The sequence below is a fragment of the Myotis nattereri genome, assembly GCF_964212035.1.
Source record: "Myotis nattereri genome assembly, chromosome: 20".
NCBI lineage: Eukaryota > Metazoa > Chordata > Mammalia > Chiroptera > Vespertilionidae > Myotis > Myotis nattereri.
In genome coordinates this window covers 5,093,007-5,118,862 of record NC_138096.1, presented here as the reverse complement: position 1 = coordinate 5,118,862, position 25,856 = coordinate 5,093,007, and the positions used below count along the sequence as shown (strand labels likewise).

At 47.6% G+C, this 25,856-nt stretch overlaps 2 protein-coding genes across 2 annotated transcripts in view; both read right to left on the bottom strand.

The window, feature by feature from the left end:
* GPR137B (G protein-coupled receptor 137B) overlaps positions 1–25,856 on the bottom strand; it is a 499,787-nt gene that overhangs the window by 102,160 nt on the left and 371,771 nt on the right. The gene's annotated exons all lie outside the window — the stretch shown is intronic.
* Positions 1–25,856, bottom strand: part of RYR2 (ryanodine receptor 2) — a gene marked incomplete at its 5' end in the record, with an annotated part of 202,230 nt that overhangs the window by 35,888 nt on the left and 140,486 nt on the right. Inside the window, 15 exon segments of the mRNA XM_081114327.1 lie at positions 3,185–3,284; positions 8,473–8,496; positions 9,930–9,983; positions 11,703–11,754; positions 13,298–13,401; positions 14,902–14,998; positions 16,449–16,561; positions 18,982–19,116; positions 19,854–19,913; positions 20,888–21,058; positions 21,683–21,775; positions 22,352–22,439; positions 22,804–23,044; positions 24,250–24,570; positions 24,933–25,063. Of these exon segments, the coding sequence (XP_080970453.1) occupies positions 3,185–3,284; positions 8,473–8,496; positions 9,930–9,983; positions 11,703–11,754; positions 13,298–13,401; positions 14,902–14,998; positions 16,449–16,561; positions 18,982–19,116; positions 19,854–19,913; positions 20,888–21,058; positions 21,683–21,775; positions 22,352–22,439; positions 22,804–23,044; positions 24,250–24,570; positions 24,933–25,063 (1,784 nt within the window).

Genomic DNA, 25,856 nt, shown 5'->3' with positions numbered 1-25,856 from the left:
GGAGGAGATGCGGGAGGAGGAGATGCGGGAGGAGGAGATGCGGGAAGAGGAGATGCGGGAGGAGGAGATGCGGGAGGAGGAGATGCGGGAGGAGGAGATGGGGGAAGGAGGAGATGCGGGAAGAGGAGATGCGGGAGGAGGAGATGCGGGAGGAGGAGGTGCGGGAGGAGGAGATGGGGGAAGAGGAGATGCGGGAAGAGGAGATGCGGGAGGAGGAGATGCGGGGGGAGGAGGTGCGGGAGGAGGAGATGCGGGAGGAGGAGGTGCGGGAGGAGGAGATGCGGGGGGAGGAGGTGCGGGAGGAGGAGATGCGGGAGGAGGAGGTGCGGGAGGAGGAGATGCGGGAGGAGGAGATGCGGGAGGAGGAGGTGCGGGAGGAGGAGGTGCGGGAGGAGGAGGTGCGGGAGGAGGAGGTGCGGGAGGAGGAGGTGCGGGAGGAGGAGGTGCGGGAGGAGGAGGTGCGGGAGGAGGAGATGCGGGGGGAGGAGATGCGGGAGGAGGAGATGCGGGGGGAGGAGGTGCGGGAGGAGGAGATGCGGGAGGAGGAGGTGCGGGAGGAGGAGATGCGGGAGGAGGAGATGCGGGAGGAGGAGATGCGGGAGGAGGAGGTGCGGGAGGAGGAGGTGCGGGAGGAGGAGGTGCGGGAGGAGGAGGTGCGGGAGGAGGAGATGCGGGAGGAGGAGATGAAGGGGGAGGAGATGCGGGAGGAGGAGATGCGGGAGGAGGAGATGCGGGAGGAGGAGGTGCGGGAGGAGGAGGTGCGGGAGGAGGAGGTGCGGGAGGAGGAGATGCGGGAGGAGGAGATGCGGGAGGAGGAGATGCGGGAGGAGGAGGTGCGGGAGGAGGAGGTGCGGGAGGAGGAGGTGCGGGAGGAGGAGATGCGGGAGGAGGAGATGCGGGAGGAGGAGATGCGGGAGGAGGAGATGCGGGGGGAGGAGGTGCGGGAGGAGGAGATGCGGGAGGAGGAGGTGCGGGAGGAGGAGGTGCGGGAGGAGGAGGTGCGGGAGGAGGAGGTGCGGGAGGAGGAGATGCGGGAGGAGGAGGTGCGGGAGGAGGAGGTGCGGGAGGAGGAGATGCGGGAGGAGGAGGTGCGGGAGGAGGAGGTGCGGGAGGAGGAGGTGCGGGAGGAGGAGGTGCGGGAGGAGGAGATGCGGGAGGAGGAGATGCGGGAGGAGGAGATGCGGGGGGAGGAGGTGCGGGAGGAGGAGATGCGGGAGGAGGAGGTGCGGGAGGAGGAGGTGCGGGAGGAGGAGGTGCGGGAGGAGGAGGTGCGGGAGGAGGAGATGCGGGAGGAGGAGATGCGGGAGGAGGAGATGCGGGAGGAGGAGATGCGGGAGGAGGAGGTGCGGGAGGAGGAGATGCGGGAGGAGGAGGTGCGGGAGGAGGAGGTGCGGGAGGAGGAGGTGCGGGAGGAGGAGATGCGGGAGGAGGAGGTGCGGGAAGAGGAGATGCGGGAAGAGGAGATGCGGGAGGAGGAGATGCGGGGGGAGGAGGTGCGGGAGGAGGAGATGCGGGAGGAGGAGGTGCGGGAGGAGGAGGTGCGGGAGGAGGAGGTGCGGGAGGAGGAGGTGCGGGAGGAGGAGATGCGGGAGGAGGAGATGCGGGAGGAGGAGGTGCGGGAGGAGGAGGTGCGGGAGGAGGAGGTGCGGGAGGAGGAGATGCGGGAGGAGGAGATGCGGGAGGAGGAGATGCGGGAGGAGGAGATGCGGGAGGAGGAGATGCGGGAGGAGGAGATGCGGGAGGAGGAGATGCGGGAGGAGGAGATGCGGGAGGAGGAGGTGCGGGAGGAGGAGATGCGGGAGGAGGAGGTGCGGGAGGAGGAGGTGCGGGAGGAGGAGATGCGGGAGGAGGAGGTGCGGGAGGAGGAGGTGCGGGAGGAGGAGATGCGGGAGGAGGAGGTGCGGGAGGAGGAGATGCGGGAGGAGGAGATGCGGGAGGAGGAGGTGCGGGAGGAGGAGGTGCGGGAGGAGGAGGTGCGGGAGGAGGAGGTGCGGGAAGAGGAGATGCGGGATGAGGAGGTGCGGGAGGAGGAGATGCGGGAGGAGGAGATGCGGGAGGAGGAGGTGCGGGAGGAGGAGGTGCGGGAGGAGGAGATGCGGGAGGAGGAGATGCGGGAGGAGGAGGTGCGGGAGGAGGAGGTGCGGGAGGAGGAGATGCGGGAGGAGGAGATGCGGGAGGAGGAGATGCGGGAGGAGGAGATGCGGGAGGAGGAGATGCGGGAGGAGGAGATGCGGGAGGAGGAGGTGCGGGATGAGGAGGTGCGGGATGAGGAGATGCGGGAGGAGGAGATGCGGGAGGAGGAGATGCGGGAGGAGGAGATGCGGGAGGAGGAGATGCGGGAGGAGGAGATGCGGGAGGAGGAGATGCGGGAGGAGGAGATGCGGGAGGAGGAGGTGCGGGATGAGGAGATGCGGGATGAGGAGGTGCGGGAGGAGGAGGTGCGGGAGGAGGAGATGCGGGAGGAGGAGATGCGGGAGGAGGAGGTGCGGGAGGAGGAGGTGCGGGAGGAGGAGATGCGGGAGGAGGAGGTGCGGGAGGAGGAGATGCGGGAGGAGGAGATGCGGGAGGAGGAGATGCGGGAGGAGGAGATGCGGGAGGAGGAGATGCGGGAGGAGGAGATGCGGGAGGAGGAGGTGCGGGAGGAGGAGATGCGGGATGAGGAGATTCGGGATGAGGAGGTGCGGGAGGAGGAGATGCGGGAGGAGGAGATGCGGGAGGAGGAGATGCGGGAGGAGGAGATGCGGGAGGAGGAGATGCGGGAGGAGGAGGTGCGGGAGGAGGAGGTGCGGGAGGAGGAGATGCGGGAGGAGGAGATGCGGGAGGAGGAGATGCGGGAGGAGGAGATGCGGGATGAGGAGGTGCGGGAGGAGGAGATGCGGGAGGAGGAGATGCGGGAGGAGGAGATGCGGGATGAGGAGGTGCGGGAGGAGGAGATGCGGGAGGAGGAGATGCGGGAGGAGGAGGTGCGGGAGGAGGAGGTGCGGGAGGAGGAGGTGCGGGAGGAGGAGGTGCGGGAGGAGGAGGTGCGGGAGGAGGAGGTGCGGGAGGAGGAGATGCGGGAGGAGGAGATGCGGGAGGAGGAGATGCGGGAGGAGGAGATGCGGGAGGAGGAGATGTGGGAGGAGGAGATGCGGGGGGAGGAGATGCGGGGGGAGGAGATGGGGGCAGCAGGCCGAGGGCTCACCTTTGCTGGCGCTGATGGTCTGCAGCACCATCTCGGCGGCGCCGCGCTCATGCAGCCGGGCTTGCTGGTACAGAAGCTTCTGCTTCTCCATTTCCTTTTCCTGAACACAAACCCCAACCGGTTATGTTGTGGCGACCAGTCAGTCGGCAGGCAGCTTTCTAGTCACCACATTTTAGTCATCTCCATGTATGGGCTCTATGACAACATTATGGACCATTTCAACACCGACATTGTTATTAGACACAGGTTCACATAGTCAACTCTTGGTTTTATTTCAACTGGTTCATCAGGATAGAGTTGCTCAATTTGAATGATTTGATTAGTCCAAAGCCTGGCCCACCATTTTGAAGTAGCTGTACTTCATCACTGAAACTTGCACTTTCTGAATTATACATTTGTGCATCAGTTTTCCCGTTTTGAATAATCTCCGTGTCATGGCCATAACTTGATACTGCTCAGCAAAAGGCTCGAGTGCCAGATATCACTGAATGACAGAGAAACGCTGAATGAGACGAGTTGGAGTTTAAGCAAAATTGAAAGCTGATATGGATAAAGAGTAGGCTTTGCCTACGTAGGGACTTATGAAACCTCTCCCCAGTGCCCCCCCCCCCGTGCCCCCCAAGGAATAAAGCCATGTGCCTTTATATTTTGTATTCTCTGGCGGCAACAAACAATGCTGCATGGTGTTGCTGGGGCAATGGCTGGAGTTTGCTCGGTTCCACTCAAACTACCACTGAGAACATAAAGAAGAAAATCAGGAGAAAATATAAAGGCACAGCGAAGTCAAGACTGAAGGCTCCTTCACTGGAGCGGCCCAGACGCTGGAGAACTGAGACAGCTAAGCAGTACAAGTTGCAGAGTGGACGTTGCATAGAGCCCTGTGACAGCGAGCCCATTGATGGCGCGGGAGGGAAGCTTAGTCAACGGGACATGACACGCTCGACCAGCATCATGTCCATAAACACAACGGCCAAAACAGAGGTGACCTCAGAGCAGGAGCTGCAGCAGAGGGTCCACTTTGCTGCCATAAACTTTCCATCCAAAGTACGGAAGAGACACTGGGAGATGGAAGAGGTTTAAAAAATGAAGGCTTGCTGGTTACAGAATATGAAAAATAAAGGAAACTAAAAGGAGGGGGGAAGAAATGGGCTCAAACAAATGATAAAAGAAACCTTTAAACCAAAAGCAACCGACACAGACATCAAGCTGTTACCAGAGAGTGCTCGCCGATGCTGGCAAAATTGGCTCTTAAATCTTTGATAATATCGTGCTGCGAAAACAAAATCGATCAGGGTGGTTTTTTTTTTCACACTATCGTTAGAGCTCCTGCGGTTAAATGTTTAGTTTTTTTCTTAAATTATGTGATAGGCCTAAATGGAAGCGGAGAAAAGAAAAAACAGGCAGCTTTGCTTTGTGGTAGCCATGCTGACATCTAAAAGGTTTGCCTTCATGTTTAAACCTCTTCCTCTGAAGTCAAAAACAGAACAGAAACAAAGCCACACAGACACACAAACCATATCGTCATACAACACAGCTTTAGGAACATTGAGAGAAGACCCCGTCTGCTCTCCGGGGGGTGTTGGAACGAGGAAGCAACATCTGATTCTTCCTTTTAGACCCAACAATCTTTCCCGCCCTCCCGTGGCCAGAGCGATTCCTGGGACTTTGCTCCCCAGGGTTACTGACTCCTGTTGTGGGTGTTTCGATAAGACAGTGGTAAGAAATTAGTGGCGTAGGGACGGCCCCAGCGTTTTCATCAACGACAGAGGCAAGGGAGTTAGAAAGATCAATTCTTTACGGACCCATAGAACATAGTATAAAGATAGTCATCAGGACACCCAAAGAAAATGACAGCACACCATATATTCTTGAAGGGAAAAACAACAACCTGTCCCCAAAGTACGTAGGGCAGCTCAAAGTTCTGCCAGAACAATTTGTACGGTACACGCTAAGGTCCCAGAATCCTTTGCAGTAACTAAAGTCACGTGGATGGATGAGTGTCAGGAGGATCAAGAAATAGACAGGATGTCAAGTTGTCTTCTTTAAAAAATAAACCCCCTGGGCAAAGGTGACTCTCACCTTTCTTCCATAGCATCTAAATTTCTATAATAGTAACGACTTCAGGAGTGAAGGGGACACTCATCTGAAGTCGCATGTTGAACTAAAAGAGAGAAAGTGATCTGGAGGCTGGAAGGGCCGAACCTCACATGGAGGGTCAGGGCGCCTGAGTTCCCGCTGGTGGGTGGGTTGGGCTCTCTTCTCACGAGACTTTCATTCAATACCTTTCAGGTCTTTGACAAGGCTTCTCAGGTGTCATTTAATCTTGTCATCAGAATTCTATCCCAACATAAAAAAATAAAACCTTCACCACTAGGCCAGAAGTTTTCAGACAATAAAATGATGGATTAGGTAGGGGGAAAAATACTTTCTTTTCAAATTTACTGCAGACCTGTTTGTTTTTTTAAAAAAAATATGTTTTATTGATTTTTAGATAGAGAGGGAGAGAGAGATAGAAACATCGATGAGAGGGAAACATTGATTGCCTGCCTTCTGCATGCCCACACTGGGGATAGAGCCCACAACCTGGGCATGTGCCCTGACCAGGAAATGAACAGGGACCTCTTGGTTCAAGAGAGGAAGCTCAACCACTGAGCAACACCAGCCTGGGACAGGCCTGCTCTTTTAAGCAAACTGGAGACAGACCATTTTAAAACTATCTCCCCTAGGGACATTGCACTTTGAAGTACCTTCTTAAAGGCAACTTTCCCTGCCCGACCCCAGATTCCCTTTTAAAACTGCCCCCAGGGTCTTAAATTAACATTATTCCTTCAGCCCACTGCTGTGTAGTCTTTAAATTATTCCAAGGTTACAAAGAAAGGGCGGGGGGGGGGGCGGCGTGGAGAAGAAGAACAGCCCCACAAGTTGCATGTTCCCTTAGGCAAACGGTTCCATTGCAGAGTAGCCAGGAGGTGGGACGGACCAGATGAGGTGCTCGCCCTCCCTCCCAGGCGCACTGTCCCAGGTGCACACGGTCTGTCTCCCTGAGCAGCTGTGGCAACCCAGGTGCCTGGCCTGGTGTCTCTCTTTCCCTGTGTGGGTCTCTACCTCTCACACTCCCTGTGATTGCAACATCCCTACCCCAATGAAGTGCTAGCACATAATCTCTTTGCTCTGTTTCCTAGGGAATCTGGGCTACAACATGAGGGCTTTCCTTGGAATTAACAATTTCATTATAGGAAAGTGCAGCTGGCAGATGGCAGCCACAGGCATGAGCATTCGAGAGACAATGGCATCAAATCCATCCCCTCCCCCACTGAGCTTCTGCAGTGGGAACTAAACATTATACATCCTCTTGAGAAAAGAAATAATTTGTTCAGTATTTTATATATATAGCTATCCCTTCAACTTTTTATATTCAGGGTTATCTTGTTGGAAGATTCAGGAGGCCTTCTAATTCAGATTGCCGTGCCCCGATGAAAGAAAGGAAATAAACCTATTCAAAGATCCAATTTATGTGGCTATTAGAAAGGGTACATCTTATAGCCAGTTCATTCTTCCAGAATTTACCGAAAAATGGATTCTATTCAAAATCAGGTCGTTGGAGGCCAGATAAAAATGCTGTCATCGCTGGGCAGAGCTACAGCGCATGGGTCTTGCACACGAAACAGTGCACAGGCTGGATGGGAGCAGGAGCTGCGGCGGCAATGATGCCCGTCCGGCTGTGCCTGAGCCTGCAGTGAGCCCGCCGGGAGAGCGCGCGCTGGTCTCTTCATCACTGAACGTCAACTCTGCCACGGACACATTTACTATTCAAGACACAGGAAATCTCTCTAATCAACACTACGAGTAACGGGACCTCAGGGCCTCATCAGAAAACGCTCGCGAATGAGAAGTCGGGCATCTGCCAAAGGATGTGCAAGCTGCCTAATATTTGAGAAAAATGTTCCCGAAAGCAAGTTAACGCTCCATCCCTCCAGCTTTGGCAAGGAAGGCTCCACTGTCATTAATGTAGGCGCTTCAGTAAGTACTAAATCTATCTTATGGCACCTTAACATGCCGCTAAAATGCTTTCACTGCATTATCGTTTTTTTCATTTCACTCCCTCAGATCTTAGAGAATGAAGTAGAAGAAGGAACCATCCGAATAATGTTCTATATATTTTACAAAATTGTAGTTTAAAAATGTGGTCCACTCTGGTACCAAAGCTCTTAGATGACATGCTGAGAAATATGAAGTCACTTGACTTGAAACATTATTACTTATCATTATTAATTGCTTTGGTTTATAAAAAATTCCAACCTAAATATAGCATTCAACTGCAGTAATGAACATTTCTCGTAATTGTCAAACATTTCTTCTTGTTTCATTAATTCTGACCTCTTTATAAGATTTAACTGTCATTGTTAGTTTTAATATTGAAGTAGACTCAAATTTAAAAATGGTTACATATAATAATGAACTAAATATGCAATCAATTGTTAAATATGTAGGGAAAGTATTCTAGAAGAAGCAGGGCAATCGACTGTAGAGTTCAATGGGGCCAGTTAAGTGGGATCCTAGGAGGAACATGGACATGAGACTGAAGAAGAAAAGAGCCCGCAAATCCTTGCATGCTGGTCCCCACCTTGCTTTCCATGTTTCCTGAGCTTTGCTTTATTCCTTGTGGAACTTTTCCTTATAATGCCCCATTTTTTGTATCTCAGATTATTTTTGTATTTCTAGATCAAAATGTTTCCTCGTAGCAAATTTTACAAGGACTTAGCTATTCAAAATAGTAAGAGGTAGAAATAATTATCAAGTTCTTATCCTAGACTGAAATGCTGAAATTAACGTTAAAACTGTGGGCTGTAGTCTCTAATTACTAATGGAAGGTATCACTAGCAGAATGGAAAAGAGACTTATTTCCCATGTCACCAGGAATGCCACTTGTCACGTCTGTTTTCACGTGACGAGACTGGTGTAAAAGCATCCAGAGGCGTGGGCCAGACGCGCTCCGTGAAGTCCACCACCGGCAGGGCGGGGATCCTCCGGCCCAGCATGTGGGCAGCTCGAAGTTACCATGTAACACACAATTTCAAATCACAAGCGACTGAAATTGCAAGAAGGATAAACCTGTGTCAAGGAAGGGACGCTGAAGAGACCAGTAGCATTGGAGCTACAAAACATGTTAAAGGATTGCAAGACCTTCTGTTGTTACAAAAGAATCTGAGACGTTGGGTCTAACAAAAAGGTAAATGTCACAGAAACCGAACTCAGACCCAGACACATACACACACATGTACAGTTACCTTGCTGCGCTGGGATCCCGTGACCTTAGGAAGGGTGAGGACAGAAGCAAAATAGCAATAAACAACTGCTCTGAAGACAGCTGTAGACCACACGCGGTTACACTTTCAGAACACGTCATTTGCTGCTCACAACCCACTTATCAATAAAGATGGATATGAGAACAGAATACACACACGTAAGAAAGGATTATAGTGCCATAACGAAATTAACCTCGGCATTTCCCGCAGCCAGCACTAGTCCTAGGTCATTCACAAACCAGTCTGTTTCTGTACTTCTTACACATGGACTCTTACACATGGACTTCCACGCAGCACAGATGCTGATGTCAACTGTTCCTGAAAAAGGCACTGTGTCCGGTCCTCACCTACACCTCCTGGTGGGGCCACTGAACTAAAGACTCACTGCTGGGTCCTAATGTCCTCCAGACTTCTAGCCCAGAGTCCAGACATAGAAATCAACAGGAAAATTAAAAAGATCTAATCTACTTCCTTCCACTTAATATTGCTTTGAAAATTCTGAAGACAAGCAAGCAAGCAAACAAAAACAATAAATAAGGAGACTGGTAGTTAACACCACCTACTTTTTCTCATCAAAAGCAAAGTATAGTCTAAGCAGAGGGGGGAAATACTAGTAAGCTTGCCTTTCCTTCTGGCTGGTTAACATTGAGCGGTATCTTGATGGGATATTTAAGAGCTGAGAGGTTTGAGAAAATAACCATAAGCTAGAAGGTGGTCCTAGGGACCCGCCCTCCTGCCTCATGCAAGCCAGCGGCGCCGTGAGCCCCATATGTGCGAGGATGAGTGACTGACTGAGCAGAAGGCACAGGAGGCCATACCTCTGACTTCAATTCCAAAAAATGTCAAACCAGGGCTTCAGTTAAATACTCGAAGTCATGCTGCCCTGCAGTAAATATGCGTGTCTGTCAGGCATTTTATTTTATTTATTTATTATATTATATATTTTATTGATTTCTTACAGAGAGGAAGGGAGAGGGATAGAGAGTTAGAAACATCGATGAGAGAGAAACATCAATTAGCTGCCTCCTGCACACTCCCTATTGGGTATGTGCCTGCAACCAAGGTACATGCCCTTGACCGGAATCGAACCTGGGACCCTTGAGTTCCCAGGCCGACGCTCTATCCATTGAGCCAAACCAGTTAGGGCTTGTCAGGCATTTTAGATCACGGCCTTCGCCGAGATGAAGCCACCTCATCTCGGGGCCTCGGCAGCACTCATTCTGAACATATGGGTGCGTCTGACCGGTTAGCTATTCTACGTTCCCTGGAGTTAGGGCAGCGCATGGTAGGACCCAGACTGTCCACCCAGCTTCCGACATGCAGCTCCTTGACACAATAAGCTGCGATAAGCCATGAAGCAAGAAACAGAAATGTCAGTTATGAGCTATGAAACAATGCTTCCAAGTGGACAAAGGCAAGTCTAGAAAGATCCATCTTACTTCAAAACTCTTCACCTCTTCTTCACTGTCATCGTCATCTTCATCATGACAACTCTGCAGAACAGAACAATGGAAAAAGGTCAACAGGATTAGAGTATGTCGAGGCACAAAATACAAAAGAATTTAAGCACAGAAGACAAAATCACTTGCATTAATTTATTACCAACAGTGTTTAAATATATGTCATGTAGGTACCATAACCTTAGATGACATCACCAATGGGTTCATGCCCTAAAAGAAAATTTCACTGTGCTTTTACAAAATTAAAATATCAATGAACAATTTCATATATTTCATGGAGATGATTATGCGGCAAATATCATACTACACATACTACTTAATCACGTGTTTGCCTTGCTCAACCCAGAGTGCAAGCTTTGGGACAAGCATCCCGTTTCTCTTGGTGACGCCGCCGTCACCATGCACTGGTGCAGATACTGCGCAGGAACCTGCAATAGCCACGCATTCAAACTAAGCGAGAGCTGTGCCCATTAATTAAAGTACATCTTGTCATCACTTGCTTTCTAAGTTCATTTTTTATTGTACTGTGTCCAAAGGAGAAAAGTGAAAACGTAACTGCTAACACTTTTATTAAAAAATGATAAAACATTGTATTTTTTTAGTTATTCTCCCAGAAATGAGACAGGAGCTGTGCTAATCCATGTGCCATTTTACTGGCAACTAATCCCCTCGCTGGAGTTCTTTCGGGGGCAGAGTGGTGTGGTTGGCAACAGGCTTCAGGACGCAGACGCCTGGCTCCAATCCTGCTGTCCCCAGCGTCTGCTGCTTAGTCCAGGGCTAGTTCCTTCACCTCTCTGGCTTAGTGTCCTCATATTTAAGGTGGGATTCAGAAAAGAATACCCACGTCTTCAGCAGATCACATGAATTAATATATGTAAATTGTTTGCCACTTAAGAGCAAGTGTCTGAAAAATAATAAGCTTTTAATAAATCTGAACGGCTATTATCATTGTGGTTTGGAATTGGAAGAATCATGTGACTAAGACCTACGGCAGGAAGAAATCTTCAAAGTGGATTATTCCAACCCTTCTAAGGATTTCTTATGGCTGATAAGCACACGGTGTATCAGTGAAGCACATGGAGGCACGTGGTTAAATTTAAGTTAAATTTAAGTTATAAATCAGAAAAATACTTTAAATTCAATGATTCACAGTCCGCTGAGTCTAGAACTGAAGCCAGAGTGGAGGGAAGATACAAATGTCGTCCTTCCGTCCCTCAATGACAGCTTCTAAAGGTTTGTCACATTCATTCATTCATTCAACCAGGTGCAAAAGCAAACAGATATGAATTTTATAGCTTAAAAGCATGTCATTGTAACTCATGACTGTGCTACATAACCTGCTCCTCCCACACTAAACTCCCAGGCTTCTTGTCATCGTTTTCGATGTTTAAATGGTGTCTTCCCCATCAGATAGTAAACTCCAAGAAGGCAGGGTATGTGCCTTTCTTTCTCACTCACCATGTCATCTCCAATACCTTGATGCCCAGTGAATAGGTGTTGAATGAATGGATGCTTGGAAAGCTAGTGAGCTCTCCATAAGTCAATGTGAAAGGAGGAAACCATAATACTGGTCAAGGAAGTCAGAACAGAGATTCATGGAACAAGTGGAAAGTTGAGCTGAATGCACCGTAGGTTTCTAAGGTTTAACAGCATTTTATTTTAAGCCAGAAAGACATTCTTATCCCTTGTCGGTTAAAAATTATTTCCCTTTATTAAAATTACACTTTAAAATCAAGAGTGGCGTTTATTTACCTTTGCCATAATATCTGCATAAGCCATGTATAAAAAATCCTCCTCCAGTTTGCTATGGAAAACAAGAAAAAAGAACACCATTGTTTTTAAGGCTAGTCATATGCAAAATTACCGTCACTTCCAAAATAACCCATATTTTTCAACAAATATACATGTTTAAAATGAAATGAAAACTTGGGCAAAGTAATCATTCGAAAATATCACAGCGTCGGAGAGAAGGACCTCAGACCTACTGAACACAGTCCCCCGACCTCCTGGAAGAGACCCTGGTCTCACAAAATAAACGGTCTGTCGATTTGCACACAAACACATTTTCTTGAAGCTTCAAAAGTTGAAACAAGCAAATTTAAAGGAGGCAGAGGCTTCTGGCAGCAGAAGTGAGATCTGATGTTTGACAAAGACTCCAAATTGACCTGGCCCATGTGGCCCAGCAGTTAAAGCGTTGGCCTGCGCACTGAAGGGTCATGGGTTCGATTCCTGGTCCAGGACATGTACCTGGATTGTAGGTTCGATTCCCGGCCCAAGTCGAGGCTCATGCGGGAGGCCACCAATCCAATTGATACGTCTCTCTCACATCAGTTTCTCTCTCTCTCTCTTTCTCTCTCTCTCTCTCTCTCTATCTCTATCTCTTTCCCCCTCCCTCTTTCCCTCCCTTCCACTCTCTCTAAAAATAAATGGAAAAATGTCCTCAAGGATTAAAAAAAGAGAGAGTTCCCAAATTATTATGCTATAAAATCATAATGCTACTTAAAAATTAAGAAGAGTTTAAATACATTTATTATCCTTTTTTTAAGGAATATGGAAGCCATTAACTGATGAAGGAGCCCATAAAAAACACTCATGTTTACAAAGTTATTTTAGCAGCTTTAAACTTCAGCCATCAGAAAACTTCACTTGTGAGAAATACCTCAGAGCCTGCCAATGCCAGACAGAGAGCTGCTCTAAGCATAGGGATGAGATGACCTTGCTAGTCAGGAAACAGTAGGGGGGAAGGCGTGAGAGGAGGCTGGTCGCCGTGGTGAGAGGGAGAGATGTGTGTTACTCCGGCCACAGGACCGCTCAGGACCCTCTGAGGTGTCTCTCTCGGAGCCCGTCTACGCAGGGCCTGTAAGGGCAGGTGCTGGGCACACTGTGATTCTCAGGTCTCTGAGTGCATTTCCTATTTAACTCCACAGAGGTCTGTGTTTTGTGGCTTTGGTCAATTTTAGTCAAGAACAGTGGAGGATGCCCTTAAAACAGACGCGAAGAAACTTCCCTGTGAGATGCTGGCTTCCCCACCCCTTCAGGGCTCCTGCACAATGGCACCATAATCGACCTGGGACAGTTCGTCACTACTGGTCTCCATATGTTTTCGGTACTAACATTTGCTTTTGTAAGACGATTCAGAATCAACTAATTCAGGTAATTACAAAGTTGTTAAGAAAAACTAGAGGAGATATTAAAGCTTGAAACTGACAGCTGTGTGCCCGACTGGTCCTAACTCTGACGGGCTCTCTCCTGACAAGCCCAGGTGACACGGAGGGTGAAGACAGGAAGAGACTCGAGACACGGCTCTTCCTTCGTCCTCTGTCTCACAGGAACCCTGCCAGCCATACCATTTCTCCGTTAAGGCTGTTCGGCTGAACAGAAGGATCAGCTGATGCAGAGGATCAACTTGCTTAGTGCCTTCGTCTTCCTCTGGAGGGTCCGCTCCAGGTTTCTACAAAAGTAAATTGATAAATTCACATGGCAATGAGGCGTCCAATCAGACCCAGGAGCAGTGTGAGGGCTGAAACAATGAGTACAAGGAAAGCCCTTCTCCGCTGTGGCAGTGTGAATGTGTATGAATGTGTGTGTGTGCATGAGTGCGTGCACACAAGTATGTGAATATGTGGGTGAGCGTGTGTGCATAAGTGTATGTGTGAGTGTGCATGACTGGAAGTTGTATACATGTGAGTGTGTGAATACGTGTATGTCAGTTATTTTTTTCCACTATCATTTACTCTTAAGACTTAAAAAATAAATTTGTACTATTGGATAGGTCTTTTACCATGAGGAAAATTATGAAGCATTTTTACTGATTGTAAAATTAATTAACCCTGACTTTTTGTTGAATGACAATGAATTTTATACCTTCATTTACTTACTTACACTTGCGTTTTCTCTGTACATACATGATGTTTTTTTCCCTGGCTTTAAGGTTTTAATGTTGCAGAATCTGGGTAAAATTCTACAATGTAGCCAATATTCTATGGTTGTTTTAATTATGAAGACAATTTGAATTCAGTTAAAATATCTGAGGGTCATCAAGATTCAGCTTTTATGCACTGAATTGGTTTATCCACTATATTCCCTGATAACTATGACAAAGAAGTGCCTTTTAGATGAGAGGTCTTACGCTGGGAACCTTTAGCCTCTAATTTGTTTGCAACGTCTGCGATAGCACGCTTACAACTCATCCTGAAAAGCTGGTTTTGGTCAGATGCTTAGACAGGTTCACGGCCCGGGGATGATGGACAGAGCTCCCCAGGGCCTGCTCCCCGCGTGCTGTGGCTAAGGGCCCCCTCGCCTTCGACGGCACCCATGTGACTCAACCCTGCCTGTGCCCACTCTATCCTGCTCAGCTCTGCGTATTTTCTTTAAAACCACCTACTTTTACCCTAGCTGGTTTGGCTCAGTGGATAAGAGGGTCAACCTGTAGTCTGAAGGGTCCCAGGTTTGATTCTGGTCAAGGGCACGTGCCCGGGTTGCAGGCTCGATCCCCAGTGTGGGGCATGCAAGAGGCAGCTGATCAATGATTCTCTCTCATCACTGATGTTTCTATTTCTCTCTCCTTTCCTCTCAGAAATCAATACAAATATATTAGAAAAAAAACCCCACTACTTTTCACTTGCTTTTGTTCACCTTCAACTTATGTTTGGTGAGTAACTTCTTTATGGTTCAGCTTCTATAGTTTTATCCTGGTTCTGAGGTGTTTAAAGGTGCCTTGAAGATGAATTTAAAAGGGTAACAAAATACTCCCCCTCAAAGTTAATAAGAAACTTGCATAATTGACCTTAAACTCGGAATTCTCTCCTAAACACGGAATGCATTAACAATTGAGAATAAAGTTTCCCAGGACCTATCCTCTGCGACGAGGTTTTCTCTCCAATGCTGCACGGTGACGGCTCACACGTGGGGCCCAGAGCCCTTTCATTGCACACGCCCATGAGAGACATACCGCCAAGTCTTCTATCAGTTTATCCTCAAAGTAATGCTCCTCTGTCTCAATCCAGGACTTCTCATACCCCTGAAGGAAAAGATTGACGGCCCGATGCCTACAAGAGAAGCACAATTTCAAACACAGTGTTGGAGACACCAGCTCGGGATCTGCTGCCACCAACCTGACAGGAGGCAGGAAGCCAGGGCGTGAGGAGGTACCGTGGGAAGGGGCGAGCACAGTTCAGAGAAAACGGCTGAGACTCAGAGAGGGGCCACACGGAGTAACCAGAGAGGGACGTTCCACGGGACTAACGGTGACACCGTGGTCGAGTCAGAGAATTTAGGAGCAGCGCCTGGCTGTATACGCAGTGTGACAAGATGGCAAAGCAGCGGAGGTCTCGGTGACAAGGAAAGTGTGATGCCCCTTACAGCATTAACTCATTCATCCATCCATCCACTTACTGACTGCCAGCATTCTAGGTGCTGAGGGTATAAAACTGGACAAAAGTCTAAAGAATCCAAATTTGAATCAGAGAGACAAGCAGCCAGCACTGAAGGGGGTGCTCCAGGCAGCGGTGGCCATGGCGCCCCAGAACAAGGAGGAAGCGCCCAGCCTGCACAATGAGGGTGTGGTCGGATGTCGCTGTGAGGGTCCTGTTTTCCGTGGGATGTGGAGGACGCCCTCGTACCAACTTCAGAGAGGGAAGAGCAGTGTCTTAGGGTAAGAGGCTGCGGAGGAACCCTGGGCACCGAGTGACTGGATGCGCACGTCACTTTTCTGCTAACAAGAGGGCCTGCCCGTCTCTAAGAGAAGGCGATGAGCAGTCAAACGGGTCCACTTCACTCCCATAAGTTGGTTCCATATCAGCTCTTTCCCCCAAAGAATCATAATCCCTGTGGCAAGGTCATTTCTAACACTCTGTGTGTCTCAGCCCCTTCAATAATCGGAACAAGTGTATGAGGCAGATCTTATGGTTCAGAGAGAAAACTACAATGAAGTCAGGTAAGAAACTTGACCACTATCTTAGCCTCACATTAGGTCAAGGCCGTCTCACGCTACCCGCCTCACGGCCTCCGTACAGAGGTCATTTAATAAATGCATTGCAGACCACAGTTCTCTGAGGGTTCCCAACCAAGAAAATCAAGGTCAATGATTAGACACAAGAGCCAATACATCTATTCTTCTCTTGCACTATCGTACTCATATTAAGATAGATGGTAGACCCCATCGCTTATTAGGGAAAACTAATTTTATTCTGTTATAAACTCGAGTCCCGGCTGGGTGGCTTAGTTGGTTAGAGTGTTGTCCCGTACACCAAAATGGATGCAGGTTCAATTCCTAGTCAGGGCCACATACCCGGGAAATGGATTCCACCCCTAGTTGAGGCCCTTACAGGAGGTGATGATGTTTCTCTCTTACACATCAATGTCTCTCTCTCTCTCTCTCTCTCTCTCCCTCTCTCTCTCTCTCTCTCTCTCTCTCTCTCTCTCTCTCTCTCTCTCTCAAATAAACAAACATATCCTTGGGTGAGGATTAAGAAACAGCCACCATGGAAGAGTTCTGACCTTGGCAGGTTGTAGAGAGGGGCCATGCGGAAGCAGGCCACCACCGCCCGTTTCCGCTGCTTCGAGAGCAGCTTGTGCCACACGGCCTTCTTCGACCTCTGAGGGTGCTCCACCTGGAGGAAGACACAGACAGCCCGTGAACCCAAGAGAGCCTCAAAGCTTGATGGACAGCCATGCCTTTTAGCTAAAATCTTCTGCAATTTAAATTCAAAAAAATACTTTACATTTATGGAAAAGCCCATGTCCTAAATTTGAAATACTTTGAAATGTTATATATTTTTATCCACAAAAATAAAATATTTTCCCAATAGTGTGTACTTTAGAAGCTATGTCATCTCTAAAATCAAAGAAATATAAAACCATTCTCTAAACTATCAGTTTGTATCCTTTCAGAATTTGGTTATGGTTCTAAAAGATAGTTTCTGGCTACACAAAAAATTAACCCACTTTTACTCCTGGATCCATTTTCACTAATTCATCATAAGCACTACGGCAGTGAGCACAGAGGCAGTCAAGGGGAATTCTCATGAAAAGCCTATTGTCCATCAGTGTAACAGGATGGGAAGGAGATGACCCGGCTTCAGGAACACATTACTAGGAGTAACTAACAAGGTTTAATTTTGCAAAAATGTTAAAATATACATTTTGTTAGACAGGGACAAATGAGAATTTGAAAGCTGTAGTAAATGATGCAAGTGAGTTATTTATTTAGCTAACGGTGTTCGGAACTCTGAGAGAGAAAAAGAGATTAATCATAAGTATTAGAGAGAAAAGTCCCAACATGTAATTCTAAATTAATCAGTAATCTCTAGGCAAGTGAACACTGTACTTCCCATACTGTAACATCTCCAACGCATACATGTAGATTTCTGGAAGAAATAAAAATGTTGTTAGCTAAAAAAAAAAAAAAGCTAAGTTTACTACCCTTTGCAGTAAACCGTCAAAAGATGAATGTGCTAATGCTTGGAGAAAACGTTAAGGATGTCTGGGCGACAGTGGTTTAGAAATGTTAACAAAGCAACTTATGTAATGGGCGGCGCTTGTTTCTGGGAGCAGAAGGTTGAGAACCACTGCTCTAGAGGATCAATGAACACCTTCTGACAACGACCCACTGGCCCTTTAAAGACAGTTCCTCATGTGGTGACCTAACCATAAAATTATTTTCGTTGCTACGTCATAACTGTAATGTTGCTACTGTGATGAATCATAATGTAAATATCTGATATGCAGGATGGTCTGAGGCGACCCCTGTGTAAGGGTTGTTCGACCGCCAAAGGGGTCGTGACCCACAGGTTGAGAACCGCTGCTCTAGAGGCTCAATGAACACCTTCTGACAACGACCCACTTCCAGGTTCTTCTCAAGGACCTTGTGAAGGGAGACAAAACACTGCTGGGCTCTAACCCTGCCAGTGAAAACAAATTCATTCAAGCAAATCCAGACATGTACATGAAAACTAGGAAGAATTAAAAACTATGGCCCTGACTGGTTTGGCTCAGTGGATAGAGCGTCGGCCGGCAGGCTGAGGGGTCCCAGGTTCGATTCTGGTCAAGGGCATGTACCTTGGTTGTGGGCACATCCCCAGTAGGGGGTGTGCAGGAGGCAGCTGATCGATGTTTCTAACTCTCTATGTCTCTCCCTTCCTCTCTGTAAAAAAATCAGTAAAATATAGTTTTAAAAAAGACTTATGGTAGTGTGATGACACCAGAAATTGTCCCCTGCGGCCATTTAATTAGCATTTAATTAATTAAATTTAATTAGCATTTAATTAGCATCTACTTAAATATATGCATAATTCGGGAAACACAACTCTGACTTTATATAGCACTTCAGATATCATTACCTCAAACCTTGTCATCTGTTGATGGATGACAATTTGTATTTATTTAATGTTTCATGGAAATATTATGGAAATAGGGACACTTTAAATTTCCTATATTATATTCTATCATATTACATTCTATTACTCATATTATGGTGTTACAGAATGTAAAAGCACGTCAGTAGCCATACGGTGTGAGTACCTAGTTTCATCTCATCGTAGTGATGAAGCCTAAGGCAGTGGTGTTATTTAACTGGCAGGGCAGGGACAGGAGAGCATCAGATAATATAAAACAGGAATAAAAGGGAAATGTTTATTAATGTGCAACTAGTATGTTCTGTAAATGTTTAGATGACAAAACTCCGGGGAGTCAGGGCATTTTACTAGTTTGTGTGCCCGTCAGGCAGGTGCTGTCATGAGGCCCAACGGCTGATGACACTCACTGTGGGTTCTCTCTGTGTTATCTTGGAACTATTTTAAATAAAATAATAAAATAAAGGTGTTAATCTCTCTGAATACATTGTCTATACATAGCTACAAAAATCATAAGCTTAGAACTTGTACACGCTAGATGCTAAGAACGCCTGAGTCCTATGTTCTTTATGATGAGTGCGCTGAACATAGGACTGTTGGACGTGGTTAACAGCCTGACACACGTCCTCTTTACCATCGACGGGTGGGGCAAACCAGACCGAATCGGCAGCCAGTCTGACCTGCTCAAGATGGAAGAGCACGCTCGCTATGTCCAGGACTCTCTCCACCATCTTCTCGGGATCGGCACTGTCCTCAGGCCTGTTCGGCAGGTCTTTGTAAAGAGCCATTTGCCATCTAATAGCAGGATCCTCCAACTGCGGAGCAGAGAGGAAAGCGCAGGAAATATCAGGTTACGATGTAAAAGGGGGGACGCACTGCTGACGGGGGGGTGGGGGGGGTCTGCAGTCATGCATGCGCATAGCACAGTGTCTGAACACACGCAAAGACCAAGACCCAGGGCACCTGCACTCAGAAATCTACTATCTCGTGTGAAGACAAACATGAAACACATGTTTGCAGCTGTGATGAGGGCTACTGCAAAGAAACGTAAGGCACCAGGAGGCTTAACCTAACCTGGTGGTGGTTGGAAAGATTTCCCTAAACAAGCGAAGTTTCTGATGATCGACTTTAAAAATACATTTGTTATTTTGAGGGTCTTTAATATCAAAGGACTTGAAGTAGGATAATGACTGGTTAAAATAACATATTTTCACTATCTTAACACATTGTGGACAGACCACAAGAATTCTCGCTTCATATTACACAGTGTTTTATAAAGTACCATATTTTAAAAAGATATTAGCTTATAAGAACATGTAATAACTTCAAAATGCAATGGGTATTTAATTTTAAAGCGTGCCTTTAACATTTATGTAAAATGTTTTTTGTACTCATTCAATAGAAACTTATCTGGCCACTGGGTAAAGCTAGCAATAAAACTACTGGTTGGCAATGTGTTAACTGCTAAAATAACATTACTCTGCGTACTATTCTAAAGAGAGAATAACCAATGTATAGATACTAAATGTGCTTTAGAACAAATGTGGCTTACCTTGCCTTGTAAATGAATATTACTGCGGATTATATCTCGGACTTCATCCTCAGTGTCTTTCTGTCAAGAAATAAATGTTACCTAGAAGTCTTGTGAGGTGTCACCTGCTTTAAGTGGATGGAAATCATGCAGTGTATGTCTGCACAGTATTTTTGTAGGCTTTGGCTGCGTGCCACAGATCTGGGGCTCTGTCGGCTCCTCTGTCGCTGCTGCTCTGACTAGAAACAACAGCTGCGTGACCTCCACAGTAAGTGCATCGAGATGCAATGAGCTCGGTTTCCAGTTCCCAGCAAGAAGGGAAGCATCATGCTCCCTGGGGTTCACACAGAACTGAGTCTCCCCCCGAAATGTGCACAGAGTAACTGAGCACCTATGACGTGTGCGCCATGCCGTGCCTGGAGCCCGCCCTCAGGGTCTCTCATCAGGCCATAGCCACTCGCCAGCCTCGCTCATTTGCTCAACTCCAGACACACTCAGGGAGCTTCAGAGTTGCCAGGGCAGGAGCGAGGCCTCCAATTTACACAAATACAAAAACAATAGGCCCATGTACACTTTTGAAAAACTGCCTCCTCATAAGCGTAGCCATGACAATGGAAAACGGGCCATAAAGAAATCTTGAGAACGTAAATCTCAATGCTTGCAAAGAGCTGCTGGTTTAAAAGTCAACACCGCACATCACCATGGCTGCTCCTAACACTGAAAAATCGCCCTTCATCAAAAATCCTATATAGGGATCTAGATGAAATCCATTTTTCTCACTACCTGTGACTTGTCTGTATCTTTTCCATGTGGCTCCTGAATGTGCCCTGAAGGTGATTAACATAATTTAGAAATAAAATCAGCCTCCCCACCGCCAACCCCCCCAAGAAAACCCCAAAACAATAGACAGCCGTTGAATCTGAGTTCAGGGCCTGTGCAGAAACCACTTGATAAAGCACCGCTGCAGATGAGCAGTGGAGAGAGCCCTGGAAGATAGGCCTGCAAACCCCGTGAGCCAGGGGTGGGATGCTGCAGCCCCGCGAGAAGGAACTCACCATACTCAACCGGTTCTTGGCCAGAGCAATGAGCTCCTGGTCTCCGGGGGCACAGATGTTCAGGCCAATGGGCAGCAGCCGCCTCAGCGCAGCCACGATGAGGGAGGTCTGCACGGAGTAGCGGTCTCCTTTCCGCCTCATCTTCTTCCTCTCCTGGTCGGACACAGCGGCCTGCGGGCGGACCGGTGCTGGGGTCAGGCGCTGCTCCGCTCGGACCTGGCCCTCTCCGGGCTCCACTTGCTCTTTCTCTGCTGGTCGCTATGTTTAAAATCCTACTGAGGACATTTTTTCTTTTTTTCTTCTAATTTTAAGTCCTACTTTCGATTCCCAAGTCATTACAATTCACTGGTGTGCATTTCTTTATAATTTTAGAAGGAAAATGCACATTGTAATTCTAGAGAAGATATGGATATATGAAAACTCCATGGTAACTCTGCTCCTTCCTGCAGAAGCCCCAGCAAAGGTTCTTGCCCACGCTTCCCCCTCACTACCTCTGCTCTTGACCAACCCTGGGCTTCCCCACACACCCGTCTCCATGCGGTGCCTTCTGTTCCTAGGGACACTGAGTCACAACTTCTTCCTCCCTGATCGTTCTGTCTGCGTGTCATACCATCCGTGAGTACATCAGTCCTGGGTCCCCTCAACTCTGTGTGTGCGTGTGTGTGTGTGTGTTCAGTAAATAACATTACCAAATCTATCAAAGTCCACTTATAAACTTTCAAAAAATAAACAATAAACCAACCAATGAAAGCTGCATGGGGACACTTCTCTCGCCGCGACACAGCACAGAAATACCTTTGACATCTTGGACTTGGTGTCAGAGATGAGGAAGGACATGTTGTTGATTTCGTTCTGGACCACGAAGTTCTGCTCCTCTCTTTTGAAGTTCTGATAAGTCCCAAAGGAAATTCCAGTTACAATCACATAAATAAGAAGTCCATGTGATCAGAAGTTCGTAGGAAGAGAAATGTTAACTTGATATGTAAGACTCATCAAGAAAGGGAACACGTATGTGCTGAATACAATGAAGGCGCCTGCCCGGGGCGGCAGTTCTGGGCATTGCACATAAATACAAAGTCTCAAAGGTCAGGAAACGAAGGGTGAGAGGATTTAAGTAACGTGGACACACAGCTACCTCGGGTTGAATGACTACTCAGACCTGGTTTAGCTGGGAAAGCATGTGTCTCGGGATAAACACAGGGCACAGCAATGGGATGGAGCTTCCCACCCGGTCAGGAGTTCCATCTGCTTTTTCAAGTTCCGTAACATCCCTTCACTCACTTTTAATTCCGGGCCACAGACGCACTGGCAAAGGGAAGTATTTGAGCATTCTCCCTCCTCGCCAGTTAAGTGGCCCCCAGGAGACAAGTCTGAGAAACGCTAAGGGGCTGGAAAATTGGCTAAATGTTTGAAAGGCCTTAACATCCTGCAAACAGCAAGCCCTGCCCATGCTGCCCTACTCACGTGGGACTTGGACCAGTAGATGAACACCTCGGCCACCATGCGGAACAGGTCCTCGGCTTCCGGGCTCGGTTCTTTGAGCCACTTTGCCCTGGATCACAAAATCAATGAAGTGGCTCCTCAGTTACAACTTAAAATTTAAATATGCAGCCAAGTAACTTAGGGATGCTGGCTTCCCGCAGAGCGCAGACGGCTAAGTGTGCAGTGGTAACACTGTGAACTAAAACACCGGAACTGCCCAACTGCTAACTTTTACCCCCAACACTGGGCCTGCTTCAGAATGCCCTTCCTGGTTGTAATTTTAAGATGCTCCGTCAAAACAATGCATCTAGAAACATCTGAGTATGAACAGGCTCATCGCTAAGAGGTTAGTGAATGAAGCCATTTGTCTGGGACACAGGAACCCAGCAAGGTCAGGGTGCCATTAGAGAAATCAATCGCTTTGAACTTTCTACCTGTTATAGTCCACAAATCGGATCAGGAGCGGGTAGAAGGCATAGAGGTCCCTGGCCAGCGTGGTGAACTCGTCCAGGATGAGCAGTTCGGCCTCGGACATGTCCCCTCTGGCCTCAGCTTTCAGATGGTCTTCCTCCGCGACCACCATGGCTGCCTTTTTCTTCAGTTTCTCCATTAATGGCAAGAAGTGAGTTTTCAGGAGCTGAGGCTTCACTTTATTTATAATCGGCTGGGAAAACACTGTGAAGACAGACGTCAATGCTGTGTCCGCATACACGTCAGGTCCCCCAGGACAGACTGTCATTACAACAGCGGCTCCGCGAGAGCCCTCCCCAGCACGTCTGCCCCGAGTCAGCCGTGGCCTCAGGGTCTAGTCCCCAACTGACTAGGAATTGAATTTGATGTGCTTCCTTGTTGTTGTTTTTTTTTTAAAAAAGATTGACAGCTAATTTAGAATAAAAATTAAGAAAAGATATTCACTCACTTTGCAAATCATCTCTTTTCACACAAAAAAGAAAATTCCCCAAATGGCAAAGGTCCCCTTGCCTTAGAGTAGCTGCACACTGTTCCACAGTGTATGAGCAAAGGTACTGCTCCCTCCCCTACTACCCCCATCCTGTCCTGGGAAGAGGGGGATTACATACAACACTCACTGCTCATTTACTTAAGAACAGTTGTGGTTGTTAGCAACCATTCTAGACGTGATTAGGAGATTTTTAAAAGGAATTTTTCCCCTAAAGGTAACACATATATATTGCAGAAACGTATAAAAGGGAAATACTAAAATCAACCATAATCACCCTACCTAATTAGTAAGACAGTTATGTATTTCTCTCTGGAGTTTTTATAAATAAGTAATTCCACAAATATATACTTATATGGATTTCTGAATTCCATTTTAAAGTCCTTTTCTTTTCATCCTCCTTGCTATTGTGGGCATTTTCCAAGTCATGAAAATGCCTGCCTTACTGTAAAGATGGCCTGTATTCTGCTCTATGCTGTGCCCACTAGTAACCACAGGCCAGCGGTGAGCGCTAACGTTGCTTCCACTTGTTCCACATCCGCAGGGCAAAGGCACATCACTGCAGTGCGAACACGTGAGGCAGCCCGAGCATCCTCCCCCATCCTGGGGGACAGACTGCTGAGGGGCTGATTCAAAACCCAGGTTCATCTTTGTCTGCAGAGTCATTAGCTTTTGCTGCTGTGTTTACCCATTGGCCTTAGAGAGGTTGTCAGAAGGAAAATGGTTCCTTCCCTAAAAGCACATGGGAAGTCACTCACAGTCTGATATCTACTTTCTAAAGAACAGCACGACGGCAACGATAATACTGTTTAGCACAGGAGCAATATTAATAAAGACGGAGGTAGAAAAAGTCTAGTTTCTGTATTTCAAATCTTTTTGGAAATAAGACAACTTGAAGCGGTCGCTCCTGCCCAGCCCTCACCTGCCAGCCTCTTCATCCAGGCCCCCTCGTCGATGCCCAGGTTGTTGTAGATGATTTTCAGGATGTTCCCCAGCAGGGTGTTCATGTGCTCCGAGTTCAGAGCCGTGCAGCACAGCCCAGCCCTCTCGGGGTTGCTCTCGGGGCCCTGCTCCCACCACCGGGACATGTAGCTGCAGAGCATGGGCAGGATGACTTCCATCACGTGCGGCATCTGCGTGTAGCGGATCCCGGACTCGGCCAGCTCCACAATCTCTTCCATCAGTTTCTCCAAAGATGGGATATTTGGACAAACATCTTCCACGTTGGCTGGCAGATTGAGAGCTAGAGGAACACACCCAAGAAGAAATGGTGGTCACTGAAGTCACAGACACAAACAGGATGCCGTTTGGGCTTCAAGATTCAGCATGCCCACACGCCTCCACTGGGCCTGTCCCCTTCCTCCTAGCAGCCGTGTCAGCCTCTCTCTCTCCTTCCCACGCTCCTACCCTATCCTCCCCCAACTCAACTCAAATCCTAGCAGATAATTCTAGTAGGTTCTCAGAGGCCAATCCGTGAAATCATCGGTAAGCTTTCTCCACTGGGGCAGTGAAAGAAATGGGGGTTATCTACCCAGATTTTCCCAAACGGAAAGTGACATGATGCGTGGCTTCGAGTCTCAGCTGCTGCCCCTGCCCCTGCGTTACCTGCTCTCTCCCGTGAGGAGCTAGTATTGTAGATGGAGCAGCTGTTGTGTTTGTTGAGATGAGTTTCCAGAAACGCCACCGGGAAGGCACCCGCAAAGGCCGCCAGACACTCGCCCACTGCAGATCGCTGCCTGGAGGGGAAATGCTTGTGATTTTTATTTCTCCCAAGTAAAAAACTGAAGGTGTATTAAAACTGGCAGTTTAACCTGAGGGATAATAATAGTACTGCTAATACGATTAACCCTCAAGTATAATTTCTATATTATAAATCATCACATGCTTTCAATAATGAAGTTCCTGCCATTAAAAAAGAAAGCCAAATTATCTTTTAGCTTACAAGACAGTAAGTCCTGGCTAGTGTGGCTCGGAGGCTGGAGGGTCAGCCCACACATCAAGGGGTCATGGGTTCGATTCCTAGTTGGGGACACAGGCCTGGGTTGTGGGTTCACTACCTGCCCCTGGTCAGGGCTAGTGCGGGAGGCAACCAGTCAATGTTTCTCTCTCTTTCCCCCTCCCTCCCTCCTTTCCACTCTCTCTGAAAAGCAATGGAAAAAAATATCCTTGGGTGAGAATTAAAAAAAAAAAATAGGATGCAGAATGGCAAAATTTCAGGCACATAATGTGGGTTAAATAAATGTTTTAAAATAATGAGAAATAATTTATTTAAGAATTTAATAGGTTAAAATGTTTCATGCATGACTTCAAAGTCAGCAATGTATTCCCTTACATCTGATTAGTCTAGCATTAATAATTCTTGTCAATTATTTAATAATTTAAGTTCTTTATTCAAGTAGTAATTCTCAGACCAACTCTGATCATTTGTGTTGGTATTCTGGAAATAGCCATTTTTCTTTTAGATGACTTGTAATAAAATTACTATATTTTTATTAGCACTTATGCCACTTTTTCATTAAAAAAACAATA